Source organism: Hypomesus nipponensis, chromosome 11 (genome assembly GCF_054491055.1).
Source record: "Hypomesus nipponensis isolate SF chromosome 11, ASM5449105v1, whole genome shotgun sequence".
Lineage (NCBI taxonomy): Eukaryota > Metazoa > Chordata > Actinopteri > Osmeriformes > Osmeridae > Hypomesus > Hypomesus nipponensis.
Window position 1 is genome coordinate 15734912 of NC_140371.1, and position 26585 is coordinate 15761496.

At 45.2% G+C, this 26585-nt stretch overlaps 2 protein-coding genes across 2 annotated transcripts in view; one reads left to right on the top strand and one right to left on the bottom strand.

Moving 5' to 3' along the window:
• Positions 1-1860: 1860 nt before the first annotated feature.
• LOC146268344 (placenta-specific protein 9-like) lies at positions 1861-6210 on the top strand. The gene is made up of 4 exons (XM_084666975.1): positions 1861-2023; positions 2126-2214; positions 5284-5378; positions 5532-6210. Exons 2-4 carry the CDS (start codon positions 2151-2153, stop codon positions 5661-5663), a joined length of 291 nt encoding a protein of 96 aa, XP_084523101.1. The 5' UTR covers positions 1861-2023; positions 2126-2150; the 3' UTR covers positions 5664-6210.
• Positions 6211-6215: 5 nt separating this feature from the next.
• Positions 6216-26585, bottom strand: part of stk32c (serine/threonine kinase 32C) — a 41559-nt gene continuing 21189 nt past the window's right edge. The window contains exons 3-12 of the mRNA XM_084666976.1: positions 24375-24526; positions 17953-18126; positions 13997-14034; positions 13447-13536; positions 13220-13323; positions 13006-13122; positions 11931-12056; positions 10986-11114; positions 10087-10154; positions 6216-9354 (exon numbers count right to left, since the gene is read on the bottom strand). Coding sequence (XP_084523102.1) covers positions 9147-9354; positions 10087-10154; positions 10986-11114; positions 11931-12056; positions 13006-13122; positions 13220-13323; positions 13447-13536; positions 13997-14034; positions 17953-18126; positions 24375-24526 — 1206 coding nt within the window. The 3' untranslated portion in view covers positions 6216-9146. The remainder of the gene's footprint in view (positions 9355-10086; positions 10155-10985; positions 11115-11930; positions 12057-13005; positions 13123-13219; positions 13324-13446; positions 13537-13996; positions 14035-17952; positions 18127-24374; positions 24527-26585) is intronic.

Genomic DNA, 26585 nt, shown 5'->3' on the forward strand with positions numbered 1-26585 from the left:
AGCAAGGGGGTGAGGTGTTGGGTAACGATCCAGCATGCAGATAGTACTCACATCCTGAGGCAGATCATAGGACAGAAGTCTCCCCCACCTCTGAACTTTGACCTACCTAACAAGGACGCTAAGCGCTTCCACAAAGTCACAAGACCAATGGACACGAGTCAGTGATCCCCTCTATTCCTTAGACTTCAGTCTTTGACTTAACCCACTTAAGAGAACAAAGTCCTTCAGGATGTGCAGTTGTGTAATGTTGGAGACTACTGAAAGAAGAACGTTTCCTAAAACTGTTGACTGTTGCAATCAATTGACTGACCACAAACCTTTTCATTCTGTCAGGTGTGTGTGTGCTTATGTGTGTGTGTACTTTTTCAATGTCTAGATCCAGGACCAGGTCAATGTGAACTCTCTTTTAGACGGTGAACTTTGACTTAAATCTTGGCTGGTAGGCACACCTTCTTTATAAAGTATACTAAGAACAATTAAACAACATTAGTGGCATGAGGCTCTTACGTAGCTTATACTTGGGATTGGCTTGGCAGAATAGCCAGGGAGGGAGCCAGGAGAGAAAACAAAGAGAAAAGTCACTCACTGCTGAGGGTCATGGGGACATCCTAAATGCTTTCAACTATAATATTATTAAGAAGACGTTAGAAGATGAGGATATCCCTCTTTCTAACCCTTTCTATCCCTAACCCTCTTTCTGTCTCTCCCCCTTCTCTGTCTATTGTTTGGGTTAGGGTGTCTCTCTCTCTCTCTCTCTCTCTCTCTCTCTCTCTCTCTCTCTCTCTCTCTCTCTCTCTCTCTCTCTCTCTCTCTCTCTCTCTCTCTCTCTCTCTCTCTCTCTCTCTCTCCCAAATCATTCCAAGTTCCAATGTTGTTGCTGGAATGACCATGGGAAAAATGCTGTCCTGTGTGTGTATTTGTGTGTGGTTGTTTGAAAGAGTGACAGGATGATCCCTTCACCTCTGTCTCTCCATTGCAGGGCCAAGCAGTCTGTGACACTGCAGGTCAGCGTGACAGAGGATGGACACTGGCTGGGGGCCAGTGTCTGAAAAGTTTGTGTACGTGCAGGCGTGGGCATGTGTTTGTGTGTATTTCTGCATTTATTCCTAACATTGTTATCATATTACCTACAGAATATATGATGTGGAATACAAACTTCACTTAATGCATAGAAGCCACCTCCATCCATTGTTCTTAAGATAGAACAGGACTGTAAGCTCCTGTTCTGTGTTCTTTTTTTAATCATCCACTTAGATAACTATCATCCCTCTCCTCTTGTCCTTTATCTGTGTATTTACTGTAACATGGATCCAAGGACAAGGAGAGCAAAGGGCTCATCCTGTCCACTGTCCCACTTCTCTCTTCTCCTACAACCCTTGTTTGATCCCTTCACTTGCTTTTCCCCCACTTTCTCACTTGTGCTTAACCCTCCATAGATCTTCTTAAGTGGCCAGACAGTGACCACCTGACCAAGCCAAAGACTACTCTAGCTTACTGAAGATAACCATGTGTAGTACATAAGACTCTCTGGTGTGTGTGTGTGTGTCTCTGTGGTGTTTGTGTGTGGACTGGACACTGAGTATTTATGTGAATGTGTGTGTGCGTGTGCATTATGTCAGCACATCCCAATAACAATTTACAAACAGTTCACAAACAGACATTCTTCTGCTCCTCATCAGTGGTTTACTATTGGCTTGCAGTGTTCACTGCAAACAGGCAGTCTCGAATCTGTAGAGTCCTGTTCCTACCCCAGAATGTCCCTCCCTCGCTCCCTCTCTTGCTACCTCCCTCGCTCCTTCTCTCGTTCCCTCCCTCCACCTCCAGCCCCCTCCCAGATAGAGAGCTTTTGTTCTGCATTTAATGTTTTCATTAGGAAACTGGGCGCAACCCAGTGAGAAGGGGGAGACGGAAAGGGTGAATGTGGGGCAAAGACTGACAGAGGAGAGTGAGAGAGAGCGAGGGGGGAAAAGAGCTTGTTTCAGACCAGTTCTAAATCAGGAATTCTGTGAGCACTGAAAACATTGTAAGTAGTTCTGCTTCTCTGTCCCTCTCTCTGTCATACCTATTTCTACCTATTTCTATCCGTGCTAGCGAAGGTTACAGGTTCTGCTCCCTCTCTCTCCAGCTGGACTCCAGGCTTCCTGTCCACCATGACCCGCCCCTTCACCTCCACCCTTGGACTCCTCATGCTCCTCATTGGCTTCGCTGTGGCAGGTAAGTGACACGTTTGGGTGTGGCAGGACGCAGAGGTCAGGGTGGAGAGTTCAGTGGACACGGAGGCTTGTGTCAACCAGCCATGAGTAGATGGCAGTCTGCGATGGAGATGTCTGCTTTATCATCATTGGGGGATTGTTTTGGGAGTAGCTTTGTTGGACTGAAAACAAGTTGACATTTTATCGGTACGTGACCATGTCACAACTTCTCTATAAATGCTCATATCTTTTGTTTTCAGTCTAAATATGTTTTCTGAGTTGCATGCAGCTTTTAATCTGCATGTACTGTAAGAGTGTCATCCCAATGTTGTGTGTGTGTGACACGTGTCTGAAAGTATGGAGTACTTTACGGGGGTGATGGTTGGATGAAAATGCGTGTTAAATGTGTGTGTGTGTGTGCATGTGCATATCTACTAAGTACATCTGTTTCTTATTGTACTGAAGCTCTTGCATTGCTTCAAGTAACTCTGTCAGAACAATCAAATATTTCTTGATGAAAACTCTTCCTCAAGCATGTAGTTTCGGCCATTTCCATCTTACTAACAACCTTTCAGAGAAACTCACAAAAATGTTGGCTGTCCACACGTAAGCAGCTCTGTGTAACATCATGGAGGGTTGAGAAATCACTTTTGAGGAGGCCTGTGTGTAAATGTGAATGACTTCACACTGCAGGAATGACCAACTGCAGAACATACACACACACACATACACACGCACACACACACACACACACACACACACACACACACACACACACACACACACACACACACACACTGGTTTCCCAAAACCATATTGATCCAGGATCATTTGGCAAAACAAGGGAAGTGTTGTCTTTCCCATGGCCAGAGCATTTAGAGAGCATGTGGGGAGAACACTGGTGTCCTGACCTCATGTTTTGGCCCGAGCTAGCTTCTCAATTACATATCCCACTGAGTTCTCTGTCTGCCCTCCTGCAGAGTGGAACATTAGAACGAACACAGGGCCAACAAAAGACACAAGTAACAGCATAAACCACACACACACACACAGAAACAATCCCACGCACACACACAAACTACGCATTACCGGTAAGGGCCAGTTTTCAGGGAGGATTGTGTGTGTTCCTATCTGTGGGATGCTGTGTGTTTTTTTCCTATGGTCTGTTTCCTCTGAGTGCGCTGGTCAATTTGTCTTAACCCCCCTGCTGCAACTGGGACATAAAACACCCAGGACTGTTCACTCATCATACACATCATCATCAGTTTCCTTCCTGCTCTCTCGCCCCCACTTTCAAACGATGTACACACATGCACACACACTCCCTAGACGCACACACACACACATTCCCATGACCCCCCTCCCCCTTCCGCATACACACCACACACTCTCCCTTGACAGGGTTTACTGTCTGTGGTCTTTTGGTGCCCCTCTACAGTGATGGCCAAACCAGAAGTCAGAACAATTGGGAATACTGGCATGCAACAACAAACCACCTCACTCCAATTACAGATGCTAGACTGTAGTGGAATCAGAAAATTCAAGGATTTCCCGTTTTAAGAAAGGGTCTTCCTGTGTTGACGTGGATGGTCATCGATCATCTGATTGATTTTTCTTTCACTTTACTTGATCTGCTTGCAACAAATTGATCGTTTTTACAGTTAGGAGAAACCTAGTTTCCAAGAATAGCTTCCCTTGCAATCGAACTTTGCCAAATAGCTCATAGGCTAACCCCCAAACTGAAAGGACACACGGACAGTCCTCTGTCTGTGAATATCTGAAAAGCTGAAACTGACATCTGGTGTGTTTGATACGTTCATTGAGAGAAATCTGAAGCAAAGCTCCTATCTCATGTCCATTTGCAGATCTGCTTGGCTCCTCTCATGGACATATTTGGCATGTCACGGGCCTGTGCGTAATGGAGCTTATTAAACGGTTCTGTGGGATAGATCTATAAAAACAGCAGAGTCGGTGCTAACTCACCACTGCTCTTGGCAGGGCACTGAAGGGCCATAGGAGGCCTTCAGAACAACTCAAGTTCCTTATCTGCTGTTTATACTGCACTTCTAGACAGGTAGGCTATGGACAGCTGTGGATCGGAGAGAGATGAATCATGATACTGTGGACCGTTACATGAACAGTGTGTTGTATTCTGACTACTCTGTAGTTGTTAGTATGAGTTTAGGCTGTTGGCATGTAGAGGGTAGAAGAGAAGTGTGTTCCAGTCCTGTGATGATGTAAAAACAGGAAGTGGAAGTATTCAGTGGAAAAAATACAGGACTCGATACAGCATTTTTTTAAGTTTATGTAACCTCATATTTAGCCAGGAAGCGGTCCTTGACAAGTTCACAAAATAATCAACATTCAGTTGAAGGAAAACATTGAGCAAATTCTGGCCTCTCTCTGGAATGACTGTCCTCCAGCTTCAGCCGGGAGAGAGAACAAACTGTGAGCTTCAAAGGGGAAGGATAATTGGCCACACAAAAACTTTACAGTCAAGAGAAATAGGTGGAACAATGTATGGAGTCAGTCTCCACCCAGCAACCAACAGCCATTAAAAAGCACTTTGGTTACAGCTGACCACCTCATGGTTCGTGAGAGCTAGCGTCCTCCACCCACGTGTGCACTGACTACATCAGACATTTAAAAGGATGTCAGTGAATGAGAATGTGCGGACATTGCTCTAGACTACAGTCTCTGGAACAGCTGCATCTTCTCTTCATTTATTCTAAGGTCACTGAAATGGCCTTATCTGATCCCAGTTCAGTTTGTAGGAGTGCTGTGTCAGCAGAAACAAAGGCCTGGTCCAGGGCTGTGGTGTACTGAGTGGCTGCCTTGCAGACTGCCTGACTGCAGAGATGCAGAGGGTAGCTAATAGGAAACACATGGAGTGAGCAGTGAACATTAAAGGGAGGGAGGAAGAGAGGGAGGGAGGGAGATGGGAGATGGAAGAGAGATAACATTTGTGTATGAGAAAGACAATCAAAATGAGTCTGAAAGTTTGACTTAATGGTACTGCACTCGAATGGTATGCTTTGTAATGTGCCATGGAATAATGTGATGACCCTGGAACTGTGTCGTTCTGTTTTAGGACCTGCTGAGTCGAACTCCCTGCCCAGGACTGTCCGGGCAACTGCCTGTCAGGAACATGGATCTCTCCATAACAGACTGGATGTCGTCGAGAAGGTTAAGTCAAATTTGAAAGAGCCAGTTCTAGAAATGGGAGTCGTTTACAGAGAAGACATTTTAGATCCCACCTAGACCCATCAGTGTTTCTCCCTGAACATAAAATCCCGTGGCATACTGTTGACCCAGTGTCCCCTCTCTGTGCTCTTGCAGCGTGTGGAAGAAACCGTCAGCAAATTGGAGACAGAGCTGGCTCTTCTGCTGGATGCCATTGAATCCCCGGAGTGGAGCCCCCTGCTGGACACCAGAGGCAAACCTGAGGTGGACATCCTGGATGGTCAGTGAGAGAAAGGAGGCTCCTAAACCAACCATAAACAGGAAACAGAACAAGAACTTCTGTTGGTGTTGGTGTAGAAAGTAGTAACTTATAGGAGTACTAACTTATAGGAAGTAGGAGTGAGGATTTGCGTAACTGACATGGACAGACTCTTAAATACACTTTACTTTAGTTCCAAACCTGTACTGTTGTATTGTACGCTACATTGGACCTAGCATGTCCTGTATACATCCTGTACACCAATACAAGCCCCTTGCTAGAGAGCACACAGGCTTATGTACAAGGTGGTACAGTTGATAGATCTCGACACTAATTCTTAAATACACTCGTCTAATCCTCCAACACTCTTCTCCTTTTGCTTGTCTTAGCCTCTAAACCATTTTCTCACCAAGGGTGACACACATCTTGAGGTCAAGTGTACTGTACCATCTTCAAAACAGTGTGTTGTTGTCAAGTCTCAAATGAACCTATATCTGCTGGTTTCTCACTGTGGCCCTCCTGTGGTAGTTTGCTACACAAAACAGAACATCATAATAAACAAGTCAGTCTATTCTACTGGGAGGAGTTCATTTTATTTATCAAAGCAGTTAAAGCAGCATGTTTCAATACACAGAGCAGTTTGAATAAGTACAGTACAAGGCTTTCACTGGGACCCCAGCTCGGAAGTGTATTCTCCCGAAGATTTCTACAATACAGAACATAAGGCAAAACATAACCACTTTAGAGAAGGGTGACTCTTATTGAAAGGGTTTTCTCGACTGAACACTACTGTTACATTACATAATGGTTCTACAAGGGCTGGACATTATAGCTGTGAGGATAATGACTGTGAACCAATTGATGGGGAAAGTGCTGTTGCTTATTCTCGATGCCTTTTGAAATGTTATTCATGTTAAGATGGGTACTTACAACTTAGTTTCGGGTGTTTATGCAAACATGATCAAATCAGAAATGGTGAAACTGCATTGATATCACTGACATAAAGGACAGTGCCATGGTTTCGTATTGTAACTTTGATATCATCAACATTTAAAAATATCCTGTCAATAATAATCAATTTATAAATTATTGACACATAATTACATACCCACACTTGACCATTAGAACAGTTTATTCTGATTGTGTAGACAGTTTTAAGACGTCTGACCAAGTATTGGTTGAGTTTTTACTCACAATATCTGTAGTCTGAGGACAAACATTCCTCAAATCCTATGGATTCTTTGCCACACGAACACTACCAAAGCACATAAACCTAGACTTACCCACAGGAACACTGAGCGCAACAGCTTGACAATTTACCATCCACTCAGCAAGGAAGCAGCTTGGAACATACCATTAAGACAATCTATTGGATACCAGAATTACTGCATATCATCTCGAAATATCATGCTGTCAATGAAACGTTGGGAATAAATAATTTATACAGTCATATATGAGCTAATCTTGCTCAGCAAACTTGTAAATCAAACAGACAGTCAAGCAGGACGGGGCTAAGGTGATTGGATGTCAATCATTGAAGCCATATACAAGTTGGGGTGTGCTAGTGCCAGTGGCTTGCGCATGCACACATCAGTCTTTGTGACCCTAGCATCACGATCTTGCACACTCCTGCTGTTGATACGGTCAGCACATGCAAAATAGAAAGGTTTGAGTAGGGTTAGAGACTAATCAAGTATATCCCCATCATGTTTTAAAGATGTTTCTCAACTGCCTCATAATGTTTCCTTTCAGAGGCATCTTCGTTCAAATATATAATCTAATGGTATTTTACTATTCCCGAAAGAATTTGGTATATTTATACTAACAATAAATGATTGTATACAAATGATTTTCACTCGCAGAAGGAACACTGAATCTATACTCTACAGAGAAGAAACATACATTCACACACTCAAGTTCCTTAGAAATGGCTATGCAAATGGTAAAAAAGCTTTGGCATATTTGCCTACAAGATGTGCCTGCACACTTGGAAATAAGATCAGAACAACACCGTATGAAGATTTGGCTTCATACAACTGTTAGTTTAGTTACATGTAGTTTAGTAAGCAGTCCCACATAAAACTGTGGAGAGTTAGATTAGGCTATTTACACAATTCTACTTTATCAGGCCTTAGGGTTTTTAAGGTGGACTATGCTACATGTTCCCAGATATCCAGGCTGAGATTTAATGGCACCACCTTAAAAGTACCACTATCACTAATCAACTAAAGAACTCAAAGTATCTACACAGCTACACAAACTCAACATGGCCCCACAACTGTTTCCGTAAGAGAGTTGTTTAGGATTAACAATAGACTTCGGTGATCTTCCACACGTTCCACTCCGAAAAACTGTAACACTGCTTAGAGGTCCTTGAAGCGGACAGATGGAGGTGGATCCTGTGTGGTTCCTTTGTGGGACAAAGTTGTGTGCGACAGTTCTCAGAGCATGTAAGCATGGTCAGAGGAACAACACTGAGGTACTGAAATCAACCAGATGGAAATCTTTTTCTTTTCATCTCCCTTTTCAAGTTACAGCATCTCTGCGAATCATATACGGTTTGGAAAAATGACTTGGAACACTACTCACTACGGAGAAAAAAGAACATACTAGCAAATGCATACTGAACATGTAGCCGTAATTGCCAGGAGATTAATTACTATTGATTTACAATCAAAACCACTTCCAGTGGGTTTGTTAAGTATTGGATGCGTCTAAGTGATTAATTTCTCCCACAAAGCCTCCCTATCCTAGAGGGACCATAATGTAAGCGTTTATTCAATAAAGGTTCACTCACTTCAACTGAAACTACACATATCCTCCTTGGAAATGCTCAATTAAAATATCCAATGCATAACACTGTATTGGCATACTGGCAAAATAGTGAACACTTAAAAAGGATATACTGGTTGTTAATATGAAAGGCATTCTGAGATATCTTAACAACTGTCATACTGTTGTTGGAAAAAAAAGTGATGAGAGAGAGGGGCGTAGAGAGAGAGCTATGCAGGCAAAGAAAGAGAAAAGTGCCTGACTCTACTGAATAATTCAACATCACTGTCTGAGTTTGCCCTGGGAGATACATCAACACCAGGCTGAGCCTTCTTCTCCTCTGCTAAAATCAACACCGCTCCCATAACAGGGCTCCTATTGCTCTCTGTGTCGTCATGCTCTTGGAACAGTGGCTTGTGATCATGGCCTCTGGACAATGAGACTACTCATTACCAATCATGCTATACTGTTGGTTGCATAGAACTGAGGGGGCATGGTGGGTGGAGCCTGTCTGGAGCCTGCTGGGGGCTGTGGTGCCACACGTGCTTTTTCACTGGTCGATGCTACAGAGGGGAATATAGGGGAGCTATTTTGGCTCCTGCTGTGCGTTCTTGCAGTCATGGCTAAGTAGGAAAGGTTTGAGTATCTATAGGCATGTTGCACACACACACATACACTCACGGGTGCACAAACACACACACGCGTAGTAGCCTGAGACACCACAGGGGGGCACTGTGGTGCTAGCAGCTGCCGGGTGATGAGCAGACAGAGCCGCACATGCTCAGTTTGGAGGAGGACTCAGGCTCGGGTTCGGGGTCTGGCTCGGGTTCGTCGTCCTCTGTTCCCCCCTCGGCCTCCCCATCGCCACTGGCATCGTCTCCCCCTGCTTGGGCAACACCCTCGCACTCGGCACCCTCGGACTGGCCTTCCTCAGGGCCCCTTTTCAACCTGAGACGCAGGTGGACCCACATGCACGCACGCACAAAAACAAAGAAAGAAAGAGAGAGAGAAACAGACAGAATCAGACAAACAGAGGCGGAGAGAAAATGTGAGGGTGATTCAAAATGGGAGTCTGAGTCTGCTATACCATGAGGTCCACAAATTACGGCTGAACCCAGTCATATAAATAGAAATCTGGAAAATCCATTAATTACAGCAATAAGGAAACTCCATTTGCCATGCAGGATGGCTTCCAAAGCACGCAGCAATGGCAGACACTGGTAAATAATAAATGAGGTAATAATTTAGAGCAGCGCTGAACCAATATTCTGGATAGAAGAGCAGACCCATATTCCAAGTCTTATGAGCTTCAGCACTCTAACCCTATGATGAGTGCTCTTCATACTGGCATAAACAATAGATAAGTCCTACAATATAAGTCAATTTATCTACAATTTACATATCTCAATTGTTTGGAAGTGGGAGGTCGCTGTCAATTGAGGAAGTAGACAGATACCAGCTATGAGATGGTTATTGGCTTCAGACATTTAGTATTTTACAACTAGAACTCGCTTCAAATGACATCAGGCAACAATAAGACTAGGGCCACCGTCGCAAACAATCTCATTCGATCTAATGAAGCATTTGGTTTCTGAGGTTGGTTATAGAAATGTAGAACAACATAATATGTTTTGTTCCTTGTTCCTCTCGGTTTTGTCGCAGCTGATGGGGGGCTCTTACTTCTCCCGGTTGAAGATCATGAACTCTTGCTGCACCACTTCAAGGCACTCCTGTAGATACTCGTTCTCCTGTGGAGAGGAGGAGGGGGAGAGTCATCATTACGCCGACACTCACCACAGATCAATCATCACCTCAGTCACTCAACAACATGACCTGACGCGTGACAAATGGCCCTGTGTTACCCCCTTTGAAATCACGACTCTGATCTGTTTGTGTGCTTTTCCTTCAAATTGGATGTTTGGCGTGGGCCGAAAATAGAACCTCATATTTCCAAAAGCACTTGGGGGCATGACAACACTACTGAAGGCTTCATAATTTAATCATTTAGGTAATAACCCAGTCTCCCCCCTCCAAACATACACACACACACACACACACACACACACACACTTTTCAAGCCTGGAGAAGTGCACCAGCTATTGTTAGAGATACAAGCCTTACCCTCTCATATCACAGAGAGATCCGATCTCGATAACACAGGGAAGGTCGACTTTAATAACCAAGAGATGATAATGATTGGCTTGAGCTGATGGAAACTTGTCAGATCTCATAAATATTGATGGGTTGTCTGAAACCCATGGTAAATAAAGTTGCAATCAGAGATAGTAAGATGGTTTGGACAAGGAATCTCAAAGTAGCAAAGTGGCTGTGTGCTAGGTGCAAGGAGTGGTGCTAGGAGGGAGGGGAATCTCAGCTGAGGAACAGAGTGTGCTGTAATGGCTATAGCATGTGCTCTGTGTTGAACAGTAAACAAACTACAGACAGTAAAGTCAGAAAAGACCAGAGCCTGATTTTCAGTCAAGTTCTCCTAAACGCCCCGTAAATGCTCATTGGTAACGGTGCATGACCAATAAAGGTGGCTGACTGAGAGGGACCCCTAGAGGTGCTGGGACACTCACAGACTGGGAATCCTTGCTGTTGTCTCTGGACCTGTTCTTGGCCAGTCTCTTCTTCTTCTTGTGGAGAGGCCGAGACTCGAGGATCATCTCCTCCAGCTCGAAGGTGGGGTCGCAGTGGAGACGACCTTTCTGCAGGAGGCACAGACACACACGGTGACGTTTGAGGCGCAGGTATGCTTCATTAGGCACACACACACATGTGCATGCACGCATCCTGGCACACACACACCCCAAATCGAAAATTTTCGACTTAATTAACATGCATGACATGGTACTATTCCCTTCCTTGAGATACAACACACTTACCTGCACATATGAGCGTATATATAAACGTATATAAACGTAACATTATATCTATTACACTGTACATTAAGTAGCCCACAGAATTCAGCTTTTGATTAAGTTAGTTGGCATAGTCAGTCCATAGGATGTTTGTCTGTGTGTGGTCATGTCTGTCTGATGTGACCGATAGTAACCCTATCTCCCTCTTTCTCTCGCTCTCTCATTCAGCCTTATTAATCTGATCACTATCCTGCACTAGACACCACTGCCCTGATAATTGCATCAGAACTGTCCACACACGCACACACACACACAAACACACACACACACACACACACACACAGCCTCAGTCTATGTGCTTGAGGCCAAGGAAGGTGATAAAAGTATTTTGGCTTACTGCTAAGACACGTTGTCTGTTGTGTTGCAAACTTGTCTATAGTATGTCACCTTCTACAACAAGTGTGGCTCCAATCCTGATGTGTTTTCAGGAGCTTAACATCCCCTTCCCTGTCTCTCCTGTATCACCCTCCTGCTGCCCACGCCCGCTCTGCTGGCTTCTGCTTAGCATAACTGGGTGTTATTGAGTCAGCAGTGCACATAAAGTATGTTATATGGCTTTATGTGTGTGCATGCGTGAGTGTGTTCTAGATGGTTCCCACTCACGTTGGGGACAAAGCCAGCATCCATCTTCTTCTCGTACACGGCGTCCCAGTTTACGTCAGCGAGGTAGGGTGCTGTCTGCATGTGAGACAGGCTGGAGAAACGGTGCTCGGGGTTCACCGTCAGCAACTAAGACACACACATTACAAAAACAGCCAATGTCACCTACACCTACCTGTGGCTTCCAGGCCATACTTGTGACAAACACACAAGCACAACATCAGAAGAGCAAAATGTCACAGTCACATAAATGCTGTGTTCCGCCTAAAAGTATATTTTAAATTTCCTCCATATTTAAACAAACAAAAGTGAAAAAGAAATATCAAACTAGTTTAAGCACTTAGAACACAACAGTAAATCGTCGAGGCATGTTCACCAATAGGGGGCCCTCTTATGTCAGTCAAGGGAGAAATAGGATCCAAAAATCGAAACCCTCCACTGATTAGAAGGGATAAAATCAAGACCAAGATCATTTGTCAGAGGGTGAAACTCAATCTATTTGAGCGGCATCAATTATGATGGCTTTGTAATAGAGTAACAGCTGTTTGCTGTTCACCTTGGGACAGCTTAACACTATGCGATGTGCTGGGATGTGGTTCTGTTGTCATGGAAACCATCTCTCCCCCCCTCACCACCCAAAAAATGTCTGAAGCTGACTCATTCGTCTCCCCGGAGGCCTGGTTTGGTCTATCTCTGTGGAGTTCAGGCATAGTTAATCGATTCGCAACAGAGCGGAAAGGACCGATGCCATCACTCTGGAGCATCTTCTGACAAGTCACACACAATCGCACACATGGGCACATAGATGTAAACTGGCACACACACAGACACAAACACACACACACCCCGGGAAGTCTCTCAGACTCCATCTGTTTCTCCATCCTCCTCTGCCCCGGTCCTTATCCCTCTCTCTCTCTCCCACTCTCCCTGTCCCCCCTGTACCCCACCCAGGTCAGCAGTTCTCTCTCTCTCATTCTTTCTGACCAGCCATTACACACCTTTTTACCTCCCAACCCCCGCCCCTTCCCTCAGCATCCATTGCCTCTCCACCTGCGTACACCTCTCTGCACAAGCTCACCTTCCTCATGAGAGAGACCAGGTCTTTAGGCCAGGCTGGGCTGTACTGCACGCTGACTGTGCTGAAGAGCTGCATCAGAGACTCCACTGAGTTACTGGCATGGATGTCGTAGGGTCTCTGAGAGAAAGACAGAGGAAAACCAGACAAGAGTGAGAAAAAGCTCCGTAACAGCTTAGCTGCAAACACATCAACTCCCTCTCCCATTATGCCTTACCCATCCACGCATCACTTCGAAGACCGTAACCCCTAGTGACCACCAGTCTACCTCAAAGGCATAGCCTGTGCCTCCACTGACAAAGGACTGAAAAATCTCTGGGGCTGAGAAGAGATTTTAAAAAGAAGGAAAGAAATAAGGAAACAGTCAATAAACAAGAATGAATCAATGACCCACAAGTAAAACCAGTGAAATCCTTTCAATGTTTGAGATAGACTTCATCTTACCCATATAAGGCTTGGTTCCAGCTAAGGCTGTTGCTCTCTCGCCATTCTTGATTATCGTGGCAATGTTGAAATCTGTCAGGTGGGCATGACCTGAGAGGAGAACATTTCGAAATAACAGTCAGTTCAAAAAGAAAACCAAAAATGGATGAGAACATGTGCAGTCTTTGATATATCGTATTAGCTTGAGGCGGTGGGTCGGGTTCATTTGATTTGACGTCTCCAACATCTGATTTGAGGGAGACCAGGGTGCCCCTGCGACCTTGCTATCCGACACAGATTCGGTATCTTCCGCTACTGTGCTAATCCTGGTCAGCCTGCGGGGTCATCTCTCTGTGTCCTACGTGTCACCTTGGACCCGTTCTCCTCCCCCGCTCACTTCACAGCATGTCGTCTCTCTTCCTCGCGCTCCCTCTCTTCCCCTCTCCCTCATCTTCCTTCTCATTCCTCATCCCTGACAGACTAACACTGTGTGTGGGGATATACGGTGTACGCACAAAAGGGGGTTTGCATTTCAAACGTAAAAAGGCTTAAAGGCGGCCCTGCTCCTTACCTTGCTCATCCAACAGGATGTTGTCAGGCTTCACATCCCTGTTGGAGAGAGAGGGACAAAGAGAGACAAAGAGAGGACTTTGAACGCTCACCAAATGCTACGCATCTCATAGACGAAACCAACACAAAATGTAATCCTGCAGTGGTTCTTTTCAAAAGCTTTTCCCCACAGTATGCCCAGGTCTGGGTATCTGTATATCCATGCGTATTTGACAGCACATGTGCAAGTCTGTCAAACATCCAAGCAGGCTGAGTGCATGTGGTATCTGTGTTTGCTGTGCATACAACACAACATGCACGTGAAACAGAAGTGTTTGTGTGTGTGTGTGTGTACACTCGTGTCTTTCTTCACATAGCACATCCCCACCAACCTGCTTGGCCAATTAACATAGCCCACACAGCTTTTTTCATTATGCAGCGTGGTGTGATAGTGTGTGAATAATACACTTAGTCCACACAGCTCCATGTAGCAGTAGATGCTAGAGGAAGCTCCCAAGGGCAATGACTGCCCATGCTTCCTAATTAAGGATTATTTTCCCTGAGAGTTCATTGAAATGTATTCCGAGTGGCTATCACTGCAGTAGTAGCAAAGGTTCTTCACCGCTACCATCCTATAGTTGTATCTTTAAAAAAAAACTCTATTTCATGTATAAACACTTTATTTCTGTAAATACACAGTAATGGGTAGCGCCAAGAGGATACTGCATGTCAAATTGGGTTTCCTGTGTGTGGACACGTCCAGCTGCAGAGCCTCACTGACAAGTTGGAGCTAGCACAGCTAACACAACCGCTGAGCAAAGAGAAATCCATTTCCTGCGTCACATTCATCTCCGGTACAGAAGAAGTGAGGAGCCAGAAAAGAGAGAGAGAGGCCCTTGTTCTTTGAGGACTTTTCTTCCTTTTCTTCACTAATTTTACCTCCTCGGGCATGGTGGTAGCAGACAGTTGCTAGGAGACCCTTCTTCCCCAGTTGGTGCAACAAAATAATTGTATAGTATTCTCCTGTCAAAAACCCACGGTGTAGAACCAAATTGTAGAGCCGGAGAGGGTGAGAGATACCCAGGGACTGGATTAGAAGTCCTGCAGCAGACAGTTGTTTCAGAGGGAGAGCGTCTGATGCTGGGGAAGACAGGGCTTAAAACACAAGGGGACCGGCTTGAACAATATGACTTAATCTTTCCAATTGACTGCATTGGTGTTTAGATTAAAACATTTATCAGTTTGACAAGGACAGTAAAAAATGAATCTGAACTGTTAAATGTGCAGATGGGAGTCTGTCCCTGGTTGAATTTCACAGACATTCACAGACAATGGACACTGATTCTTAGACTACATGAAGATACAGTACACTCTTTGTCTCTCTGTCTCTGTCTCTGTCTCTGTCTCTGTCTCTGTCTCTCTGTCTCTGTCTCTGTCTCTGTCTCTCTCTTTCTCTCTCTCTCTCTCTCTCTCTCTCTCTCTCTCTCTCTCTCTCTCTCTCTCTCTCTCTCTCTCTCTCTCTGTCTCTCTCTCCTTCTCATACACACACACATGCAGGCACACACACTTGGGTTGAGTCTATTTTCACTTAAGGGAAGCAATTTGCCCAAATGAGCTTTTGGAATAAGGTTAAAACACTTTTTAGGCCATCTGTGAGTTGAGTTTGCGGTCTACTGGGAGCCGGCACTTTCATTTACAGCACAGACACTTACCACTGTGCTCAGCACATTCCCACAACAGCTCTTGACTGCAAGTCATCGCACCATAAGGGTGATTGATATGGTAACAGTTACGGCAACACAAATATGAGGACTAGCTCAAATAGGCAAAACTGTACAAACACAAGTGGAATACCCAGGTGCACTGATACTCTACTATTGAGCACATACACATAACAAAGCTCTAAACATACACAGCCCTATTCATTCCCTAGTCGGATCAACTTCAGTACAACCCCCATCTATAGCAAGCCCAGCTAACAAACCACACAGACTACATTTACAGTGCAGCCACACGGCCAAGCCACCATATTAGCTAGTTCAGCTTTGAGGCTCTGCTTCAGGGACCTCACATATTAGATTCAACATCAAACTGCCAGCCCAGGGTCCTATACTGTGCTGTTAGCCTCCAGTCGCCCCGGGGCAGACCCTGTCAGCCAGGAGAGGGATGCAGGGTTCCCCATTTCTCTCTCTCTCTCTCTCTCTCTCTCTCTCTCTCTCTCTCTCTCTCTCTCTCTCTCTCTCTCTCTCTCTCTCTCTCTCTCTCTCTCTCTCTCTCTCTCTCTCTCTCTCTCTCTCTCTCTCTGCCTAGGGGAACAGGGAAGTCTGATGAGAGTAGGGTGATGATGAATCATTCACCCCACCCCTACCCAGACCATCCATCTCTGAGGAGCTGGTGGGGGGTACTGTTGCTGTTTCTGGAGCAGGGTAGGTAAAGGAACACTGAGCCAAGTGCTTGGAGCAGTGTTAGTAAATAAGCTGCTTGTTAACATTAATATGCATTAATAAGACTATGTACTAGTTAATTAAATGACGTTGTGTCCTTGGGCAAGACACTACTGGCCTCGGGGGGAAAATCCCTGTAGTTACTGTAAGTCGCTCTGGATAAGAGCATCTGCTAAATGACTAAATGTACTGTAATCGTAAGATGAAATAAGTGTAAGTTAATAGGGCCATTATAATATGCTTATTAACACTGATGTGTTACTAGGACTTACTAACTTACAAAGTCACGTCTACGTATAGAGCACATTCAAGCTGTTGTCCAAAGTGATGTACAATCAGTGTAGCAGGGGAAGCAGGATGGGTATGGGGGGAAGCAGGATGGGTATGGGGGGAAGCAGGGTGGGTATGAGGGGGAAGCAGGGTGGGTATGAGGGGGAAGCAGGATGGGTATGAGGGGGAAGCAGGGTGGGTATGAGGGGAAGCAGGGTGGGTATGAGGGGGAAGCAGGGTGGGTATGAGGTGAAGCAGGGTGGGTATGAGGGGGAAGCAGGGTGGGTATGAGGGGGAAGCAGGGTGGGTATGAGGGGGAAGCAGGATGGGTATGAGGGGAAGCAGGGTGGGTATGGGGGGAAGCAGGGTGGGTATGAGGGGGAAGCAGGGTGGGTATGAGGGGGAAGCAGGATGGGTTCCTGTTTGCAACTTTACTTACAGTAGGCAAATGTACTGTATAGGAATCCTAATGATCTGATTTACCATTGAAAAGACAATATAGCTACAGGAGCGTATAGGAACGTATATAACCAGCGTATATACCCAGCATGCACAAAACATCCCGCAAGGTGACTCCACCAGATAGAAGCACAGATACATTCCTTTTAGTATTCAATATAAATTCTGTGTTCTGGCCTGAGAAACACAAATCATTGTACTCACAAGTCACCTAAAAAGCTTGAGTGCCTACTGGAGAAATTTGTGTTAGTTTATATGCTGATTGCACATTGGCTAAGACCTTGACAACGCAAAGCACAAAACACAACCTTGAGGCATCATCTGGGAGATGTCAATGTGAACTTGAGGTTGACACATGCCGTGTTCTTAAATGGATGATGAAAGGATGACTTCATCTTACCCTGGTGTATGATATTCTGTCCACAGTCTACTGAGGAAGTTAGCATTCCACGTTGAGATATTGATGCTGCAGTAGCCGGTGTTGATTGGTTAAACTCCCTCTTCAGGTATGTGTACAGGCCACCCGCGCCAGCAAATTGCTAGCTTTTTGTTGGTGTAGCTAGTAGTGGTTGCGCTTGATGAGTCAGAGGTGGCGGGTTTGATCCCAGGTGAGGGTGAACATCGGCCATGTGGTGGAGCAACCACGTCAGTTACAGTGGCACAAAACCTGTACTAGCTTTTGGAGCTGAAGTTTGAGCTTGATGAGTCAGTCTGAGAATACTGTTCCGTGGTTCACCAAGCCACCTCAGTTACCTCGTGTACGGCCGATAACTATGGATGAGTCAGTCTAGGGACTCAGCCTTACCTGTGGATGATGTTTTGGCTCTGCAGGTAGTCCAAGGCCAGAGTCATCTCACACAGGTAGAGCTTGACTGCGTCCTCGTTGAACTGGACGTTCTGCTGCAGGTGGTAGCGCAGGTCTCCTCCCAGCAGCAGGTCCACCACCATGAACATGTCCTCCTCATCCTGGAACGAGTACCTGGAGACAGGGGCCAATGGGCTCAGTTTCCCAAACACACATTGGTGCTTACGTCGGCTCAGACACGCATGCAAGAACGCACACACACACACGCACACTTCAATCTATTTCAGAGGAGATGGCAGAGGACCTTGTACCACATATAGTGAATATGTACACAAGTATAAATATTCATATTGGTGTGTGCAGTCACTGGCAGGCTTGTATGCTTAAATTAAGCACAGTGGGAGACTTTTGTACACTGATCATTATCTTAATGAGCTGCCATTTGTTGGAGTGAACACGGAGAGTGATTGCCAAATTAAAGCTAGAATAGAGCGTCAGTGATTGATGTGTCTTAATTGAAGATGACTGGTGGATGGCTAGAGATCCTTGTCAATCAGGCTTACTAATCACGCACATCAAATTAAAACACAGCCAGTTAATGGTCTAGATTGGGATTTCTTTGCTAGATTGGGATCTCTCTACTGACAAGAAAAAAACATAATATCCTGGGATGCAGAATAATCCTTGCCCTATAGAAATCCAACACATCTAACTGTGAAATCCAAAGTTTATTTCACAACATTCTTCCCACACACCTTGGCTCTCGATACACAAAGATAACTAGCTGACCCCCTTGTGAATTCTTCTACCAAACTCAGGTTAATATCTCTGCTACTTGGAGACTTCTTAGTTTTTCCATCACAGCCCTTTTATTGCAGCGTTATTATGTTTTTTCTTCATCTGAGCAGATTTCCTCATCTGATCTCTGTGTCTGTAGGCTTAGCCCCGGCAGTACTCAGGGGGCATTTTGATTGGCCCTCTCCAGTTTCTATTTCTTGCTCTCCATAAGCTAGAAAAGGAACAGGGTGTTTAGAGCAGACGGAAAAATCGTTCTATCGGGTCGAGACTTTGGTTCTGCTGAGCTGAGTGACATTCACAGCACTATCTGATCTCACCGCAAAAAGAACACCCAGATCACTGGATGAAAGGGATCTGATTGTTCAGACACGATAGCCAGACGCGAAAAACAGATTACTTTTTGGTTTTGTTACTGAAACACACGTATGGTGATGTTATGGTCCAAGAGGTTTGCGGGCAGGATTGTGTTCTGATGAGTAACTGACACAGCCATGTTTGACACTGACTGGAATCTTCACACTATACCAATGGTGTAACATTGCATTAACATCTAGGGATGAGTAAAAATGGAAGCTTATTCAAAGTAAGCTAGTTCAGGCTTCACAGCAGGACCCTGCGTTTCTTCTGATCAGGGGCCAGCTGATGCAGAGGGACAGTCTAGTGGCAGCTGGTCAATATGATATGACAGCACTCCAAAATCCATTAGACCAAGCTAACAAACCTGACCTGGCCCCTACTTTGGGCCCCACTCCAAACAGGGATGGCCGGCAGATGGCTAGAGCTGAGATCTTTGGTTGCCGTCTGCCGGTTGCTTATTGTCACCTTCTTATCACCTCCTTGTCACCCTCTGATCTTCGCTATCAGTTGATGGAGAGTCTGTGTCCTCGCTGCCGGCCAGCGCCGGAGTGATCGCAGTGTTCCGGAGTATTCCCTAGGCCCTGAGTGAGATCATTGCTGCTGTTACTGTCACCTTCCTCCTCCCTTCCAATGGGTGACAGGTAAATGTAAGCCGTGGGTTGACAAGTGAGGCGTATGAAAGCTTGGAGAATGACAGCATTTGTCACCTTCGGAGTTACTGCCAAGGACACAAGAGAAAGTGAAAAAGTGTGTTTTTGGAAGGAGGGAGCACTTTCTCTAACCACAGTGCTGGCTATTAGGAGAAGATTGAAATTCAAGGGATATAAGCAGTCTATTGGACATCTTAGAGGATATGAAAACATTTCTCTCTTCAAAGAGGGGCCTTAACACAGAATGACAAATTGGTGTGACAATCCTAAGTCAGGAAGAATGCAGAAGTGAAATTCAACATTAAGACTGCAGGTTCTTCTCTTGTATTCTCTGGTAAACTGTCCTCAGCCAAATGCATAATGCTATTACTAAGAAGATCAGTCTTTTGAGAACGGTCAAGAGTTTGCATTGGGATCTGGCTGAAAGCCTGCTTGCCTGGCCTGGGGCTAGGGTGGTATGGTTTGCTTAGGGAATAGGCTGGGACAGTCAAAGCACAGACGAAGGTTAACAGGCTGGAAAAAGTCCGAGGAGCTGAAATAATCAGGCCATGGTGACAAATGAGGGAAACAGAGGAAGGAGAAAGAAAGAAAGAATTGAAAGAAAGAATTTAAAGAAAGAAAGGGTAGAAAACAGTCAGAATGAGGGAACGGCAGAGAAAGAGATTGAGAAATAAAGTGAGACAACATTTGAATTGTAACATTCCTTTGGCCTAGATAGTGGTATAGACAGCTTGGATTAGCCAGGCCGACTGACTCTTGTCACATGACACCTAGATACATTCCTCTGAGGGTTCTCTACCAATGCAATGTGAGAGCACTTTCTCTAGCCCTGCAGTATCACAGCTGGTCACACAGACACACACAGCTTGACTGTCCTGGTTTCACAAGGTGAACTTCAAAGGGACGTCCTCTAGGAAGCTGTGCACTTGAACGATCTTCTGGAAGGTTCCGCAGTCCTAAGGTGTTCCGTGTCCATGAAAGAGTATCTCTGGTGGGTAGGCCTAATGGCGTACAACAAAATCCCAGCCCTCAGAGAACACATCCGGTCTAATTCCATCTGTTATAAACGTCAACAGAGACAAAAGTCCCACACAGGGTTCGTTTGTCATGAGGTCTGGGTTGGGGGGTAAAAGTCGAATTCATCTCTCTGTCTCCTACAGGATTGTTCCATACACGTCCAGGAATCAATATTCCTAATGGAGGCTCTCTCTCTCTTTCTATCTCCCTCAAGGAAGGGATGGAGAAAGGGGAAAGAGTACACTTGGCGGGCCTAAAGTGATGACTCACTCTGTTTGGTGGGCCTTAAAATCTCTTTGAAAGCATCTTTAGGCCTATCCCTCCTATAAATCAGCTGTTCCTTTGACAACAAACATCAAGGCGCTAATGTAAGCTCACTCTTCTCGCCTCACTTACCCATGGTGCCGCTGGGCTTCTTATTTGGTCATGTTTCAGCGGATCCCTGCTGTCCTTGGAGAGTATGGGTGATGGTGTTTGAGAGCGGTTTGTTGTGATGTTACGCTTAAGGCGGAACCGTGCTCCGATAATGATCTACACCGTTGAGCACAGGGGATCAATTTCATGGCTATACTCTAATGCTAGTAGCAACTCCCAACCACACTTAACTGCATGTAACACTGTACGTCTAGGCGGAGTAATGTGACCCCACCAATTTAGGACTACAGATTGATCCGGGTAGGAAAGAGAAGACTGAACTTTTCCCCATGTGGCTGCAATAGCTTAGAAGAGGATTTGGTTGAATTTCTTGCTTAGCCCCAGTTGATACTTATGTTTTTAAGGTAATCCATTTCAGTATATCCCACTCCTACACATCATATCTGCAGCGAGTGAATGGTCACAGCAATTACTGTGGGCCGCAAAGTTGACATGCTGCGGGTTTCCAGCAGCCTTTTCCTGAGTGATGGGTTTGAGTGGCTGCTTCTCCAGGTTCCCTCTAATGAATTTCCTCTGAAGCAATGGATGGAGCCTCTTCAAAGGAAGCTGCAGAATTCAGGACATCTAAATGAAAGCTAAGCCTGGCTTCAAAAACAGAGAGAGCGGGAGAGAGAACACTCACAAAGCCTATCAGACTTTGCAACTCAGTGTTTTGACAAACGAATCAATGCCCAAATCCCTTCTTAGCTGCTTCTTCCACTTCCCCTCCCTTCCACTTCTCACTTTCCGTCTTTCCTGTGATTTCAAGAATCATTACTTTCCGTCGACGTCTCCTTCGGCTTGTTCGACTCTCTGTCTCTCTTTCTTTCTCTCCCCCTCACTCCTTCTCTTCTGGCATGGCATCAATGTACTCCTACAACACTTAATCAGAGCGGGCATACTCACGGAGCCACTTCCTCTGATGTTTACATTGGGGAATATAGGCAGTTCCTACACTCCTCCACTGGCCCATCTCACGTCCATCAATTATGAAACGTGCTGCCTAAACTCATAGAGCCAGAATGCAGCACACTCCACTTGACATGACCATGGTTCATTGGCAACGCTCTGGTACGTTACAGGGGAATCGTGCTGTACAGCCTACATCCATACAGAACAGAGAATCAATTAGAATTAGAATCAAACTCATTATACAGTGTAATGGAACACCATCTGAACAGTGCGCATTTTTCTCATGTCATTGTTTGATCGACCAGCTGTCAGTTGGGTTTCAAATAAAGACATTTTAAAGACAACCATGCAATGGATACACAGGTAATGTCCATACAGTGTGTCGATAAACTGAGTGCCAAGCAAGAAATGAAAACCAGTTGTTCTCCGCACAGTGCAACAACAGTGAATGTCTTTGTCTCTGTCTCCTAATCTAGTGGAAGACTAAACCTTTTCCCCACAGAAAAAGCATGATAGACACAGCAGGCCACCAAAAATCATCTTCAGACAGGCCTAGTAGGAACCCTGCATTACAACAGGAGGGGGGGAAATGCTTTTTGGTCAGTAATAGCTGCAGCAGCCAGGCAACACAATGAGGCTAGCATGATTGATATGCTCCAGAAAGTTATTTTAGAAACTGTTTTAGCCGTTCTCTTGTGGCTTGGCAGGGGACCAGACTGGTGGTATTACAAAACAAGCACGGCAGCTGCTCAGGTACAGGGTCTGCAGCGTTTTGGAAAAGTAAAGAGGACTTTGTTGAAACATACTGGCTCTTTCCATGAAGCCACTGTCTGTTGTAGTCCCCGGAGTCGACAGACAGTAACAGCTGTGTGTTGACAGGCCATCAACACGCCGGCTTCGCCAGCTCTCTCCTTTCTGTCGCCCAATCTGGTCAGTTTGATGGGAATAGCGGACAAACTGCTGTGGAAGAATGGCTTCTTCCCTTCAACCCTCGTACACGCTTTGATGCTCTTTGTCATGCAGATTTGACAGCTTGCATATGATTGTTTCGTGAAAGCAGGATCCTTTTGAAACAGATACCATCTGAAAATGATATTCAAAGAGTTTGTTCAAACAAACATTCTGTGAATACCCGATGAACTAATGGAAGGTGGAGGAGACTGTTAAGACTGAAAAGTGCTGGCCTTGAGTATAGTCGTGAACAGGCCTTAGTGGTTGCTCCTCATTCACTGCATAGTAATGCAAGAAAGGCTGACCACTTGGCCTTCTGAAGTATGAACTGAGACCAGAGGAGGGGTATGATCTTTGGACATTCATGTCCACCGTGCCTTAATGATGCTCTCTTCCATCTCGGTCTCTAATGGCGCTTTCATGTGGCTTGGCTGTATGGATGCAGAACAGATAGCAGAACTAGAACAGAACCTGGCAGAGAAATTCTCCTTCAGGGAGTTCTAATGTGAAGAATACGCAGCCCTACAATAACTAGCTCACCAATGCTGCCTCCGTATGTTCTAGTTGGGAAGCTTCTCTTAGACACAAAAGACTTTCACACCCATGAAACTTTAATTGTGGAGAGCTCAAGAATTTGTTTAAAACTTGGATATACAGTATAACTGTGTAACACTGTACCTTGACCAGTCTATTTGGGATCAATCAAAAAAGGTGTATAAGGAGAGATGGACTTTCCCACGACTGTCACACAGGGATGAGGTAATACATTACTTGGGAAGGCCATCGCATGCTATTTCTAACAAATGGCAGCCAGGTAAAATAGTTTGAGAGCAATATACCATGAACAATGCCGCATAACTAATTACATCTGAGATGTTCCTCTGCGCACTGTGGGAATGGTTAAATAATGAAGGCTGGTATCCTTCACCCACATACAGACTAGTGGGATGTCAGTCATCCCACTATGAGGTAATTATCAAATATAATGAAATGAGCTCCCACTCCTGAATGAAAATCCAACATTTCTGATGGGAAAATCATCAAGTGCTATTTGACTTTAAAATGCTATTCTTATCACGTTTTCCAACCAGCCTGGGAGAAAATCTGTTGTAAGGATGGTTGTCATCCTTAACAACACTGAAGCACTTATAGTAGACATGCCTCGTGAGAGGCGTTATCTCAAACATAGAGATGTGCAAGGACAGTAAGTAACATCAAATGCATTCTACACATCCAATGCACAAACTCAAGTGACAAACTCAAAACATGTCATGCAGTTAGAAAACATGTAGAAAAAGTGGGGAAAAAACAGGGGATAGTCACCAGAGGTTCACTAAGAAAACATGTTCAATCTCCTGTAGGATCTCAAGCTCTCTAAAGACGTTGCGGACCTCGTCTCTCTCGATGCACTGCTGCTTGTTCATGTACTTCATGGCGTACATCTTCTCTGTGTCCCTCTTCTGCACAATGCACACCTGGACAGGAAACAGAACAAGGAGAAGGTGTAGCAGTTAAACACTTTGGACTGATATCACCAAGTCATAACAAACACAATTATCCCCAAAGAACGTTTGCGGTTTCAGGATTTTGAAAGTGTTTCTGATTAGCATTTTGGTTTGTTTGCAGAAACTGTCACTTGTTTAGATACCCGCAGTTCATTCTGTGGCTGAAAAGGAACAACTAGCTAATCCAGTAACACTCAAGCGAATGGAGAAAATCATTGCAAACAGACATCTTCAATGCTCATTACACATTCATTAAAAGTTGACGTGTGTTCAAAGGTCATAGTACTGTGGGTCCTCAGTAGGATAGGACACCTGAGGTTGGACTCATTATATCAACATTAACATTCAGTCCCAGTCATTAGACAGATAGTATATCTGATCCTAACTGACACACAATAGCTGGAAAAAAATTTGAATGTCGTCTTGTTGGACTTATTTTTGAAATAACCTGTAGCCTGAGGGAAAAGACTCACAGCACATTATCACTGATGCACCATCCACACCACATCCACACAACATCCACACCACATCCACACCACAACCACACCACAGCCACACAACATCCACACAACAGCCACACAACATCCACACAACATCCACACAACATCCACACCACATCCACACAACATCCACACCACATCCATACCACATCCACACAACATCCACAACACATCCACACCACAGCCACACAACATCCACACAACAGCCACACAACATCCACACAACATCCACACAACATCCACAACACAGCCACACAACAGCCACACCACAGCCACATAACATCCACACAACATCCACACCACAGCCACACAACATCCACACCACAGCCACACAACATCCACACCACATCCCCACAAAGCCATTGAGAAACTTAGTTTGCTGGCATCTGTTAAATTTCAACGTATAACATTTAATCACAATCTGTTGACGTTTAGTGGAAGACGAACAGTGGAAGTTAGGGAACTGGAGGGTAAATGCTCCAACATTTAACATAAGCATCAGCCCTATACCTGCAAAGGCTGTCAAAGTACCTTTATAATACTGCCATCTGTCTAAGCCAGGGATGTTATTTAGATGCCAAAGGCAGAGCTTTTTAGCCGCACACATAAGCACACTGCAGAGCTGTAAAAAGCAGCGACCCCAGGCTGTTTCAGTGCCATGTGCTGGCCAGCAGAAGGGGTTTAACTGAATTGAATTGTCCACAGTGGCTCAGGTCGGCTCATTAGAGAGAGGCAGATGGCTGTTTTACAGTGTTAGAGCAGGAATGACAGGAGGAAATCTAGACGCAATCTAATTGGCATCCTCCCTTCCCCTCCAGCTAGAGTTCAGATGAGAGCTGTCCATCCCCTCCTCCGTCTGTACCTCTCCATCCTGATCACATCCCTCTTCCTCTCAGCGCCTTTGACACAATAGGCTCATTACAGGAGGACTTTTACCCCCCCCTCCCCCTCATATGTTGTCAAATTGAAGGAACAATGGATACAGCGTGGGTTTCAGAAAGACGAAGCAATGGTAGAACTTTGGATCTCCTTTGTTTTTTAGAGTTGTTTTTAATTCAGCTCTATTTCGAGGTTCTTCTATTTTACCCCTTGCTCACTCTTGCGTGCCGGCAAGCACACACACACACACAGGAGCTTTTCCATGGTAACACTGCTGCCTCTGGCCTTCCCAGGCTCCCCAGTCACCATGGCCTGTTCACAGACCCACTTTCTCCCACCTGCTCTCTCCCTCACAGAGGGCAGCTGCTCTGCTGCAATGCGCTTGATGTTGGAGGGGGAAAAAGCATCCGAAAAGACAACTTTTGAAGCTGTTCCATTCCTTTATGACTCCCCACCCAGCTTTAACCCATGATGTCGGCCATTTCTTGTGATTCCAGTCTATCGCGGCCTTTCAGTCTGTGGGTAGTTCCAGAACATGTTAACATGTCTAGCGCATAGAAGAAAAGACATTCTCAAGCCACTAGTCACATTATCAGTCCCTTTTCACCCTGATTTCACACCTCCTGAGCAGTCCATGTGACTATGTCTTT

Excerpts from the sequence above, each read along its gene's own strand:
- LOC146268344 (XM_084666975.1), top strand. The coding sequence starts at position 2,151 with ATGACCCGCCCCTTCACCTCCACCCTTGGACTCCTCATGCTCCTCATT. Across the intron at positions 2,215-5,283 it reads CATTGGCTTCGCTGTGGCAG|GACCTGCTGAGTCGAACTCC; the intron begins GTAAGTGACACG and ends GTTCTGTTTTAG. Across the intron at positions 5,379-5,531 it reads GACTGGATGTCGTCGAGAAG|CGTGTGGAAGAAACCGTCAG; the intron begins GTTAAGTCAAAT and ends GTGCTCTTGCAG.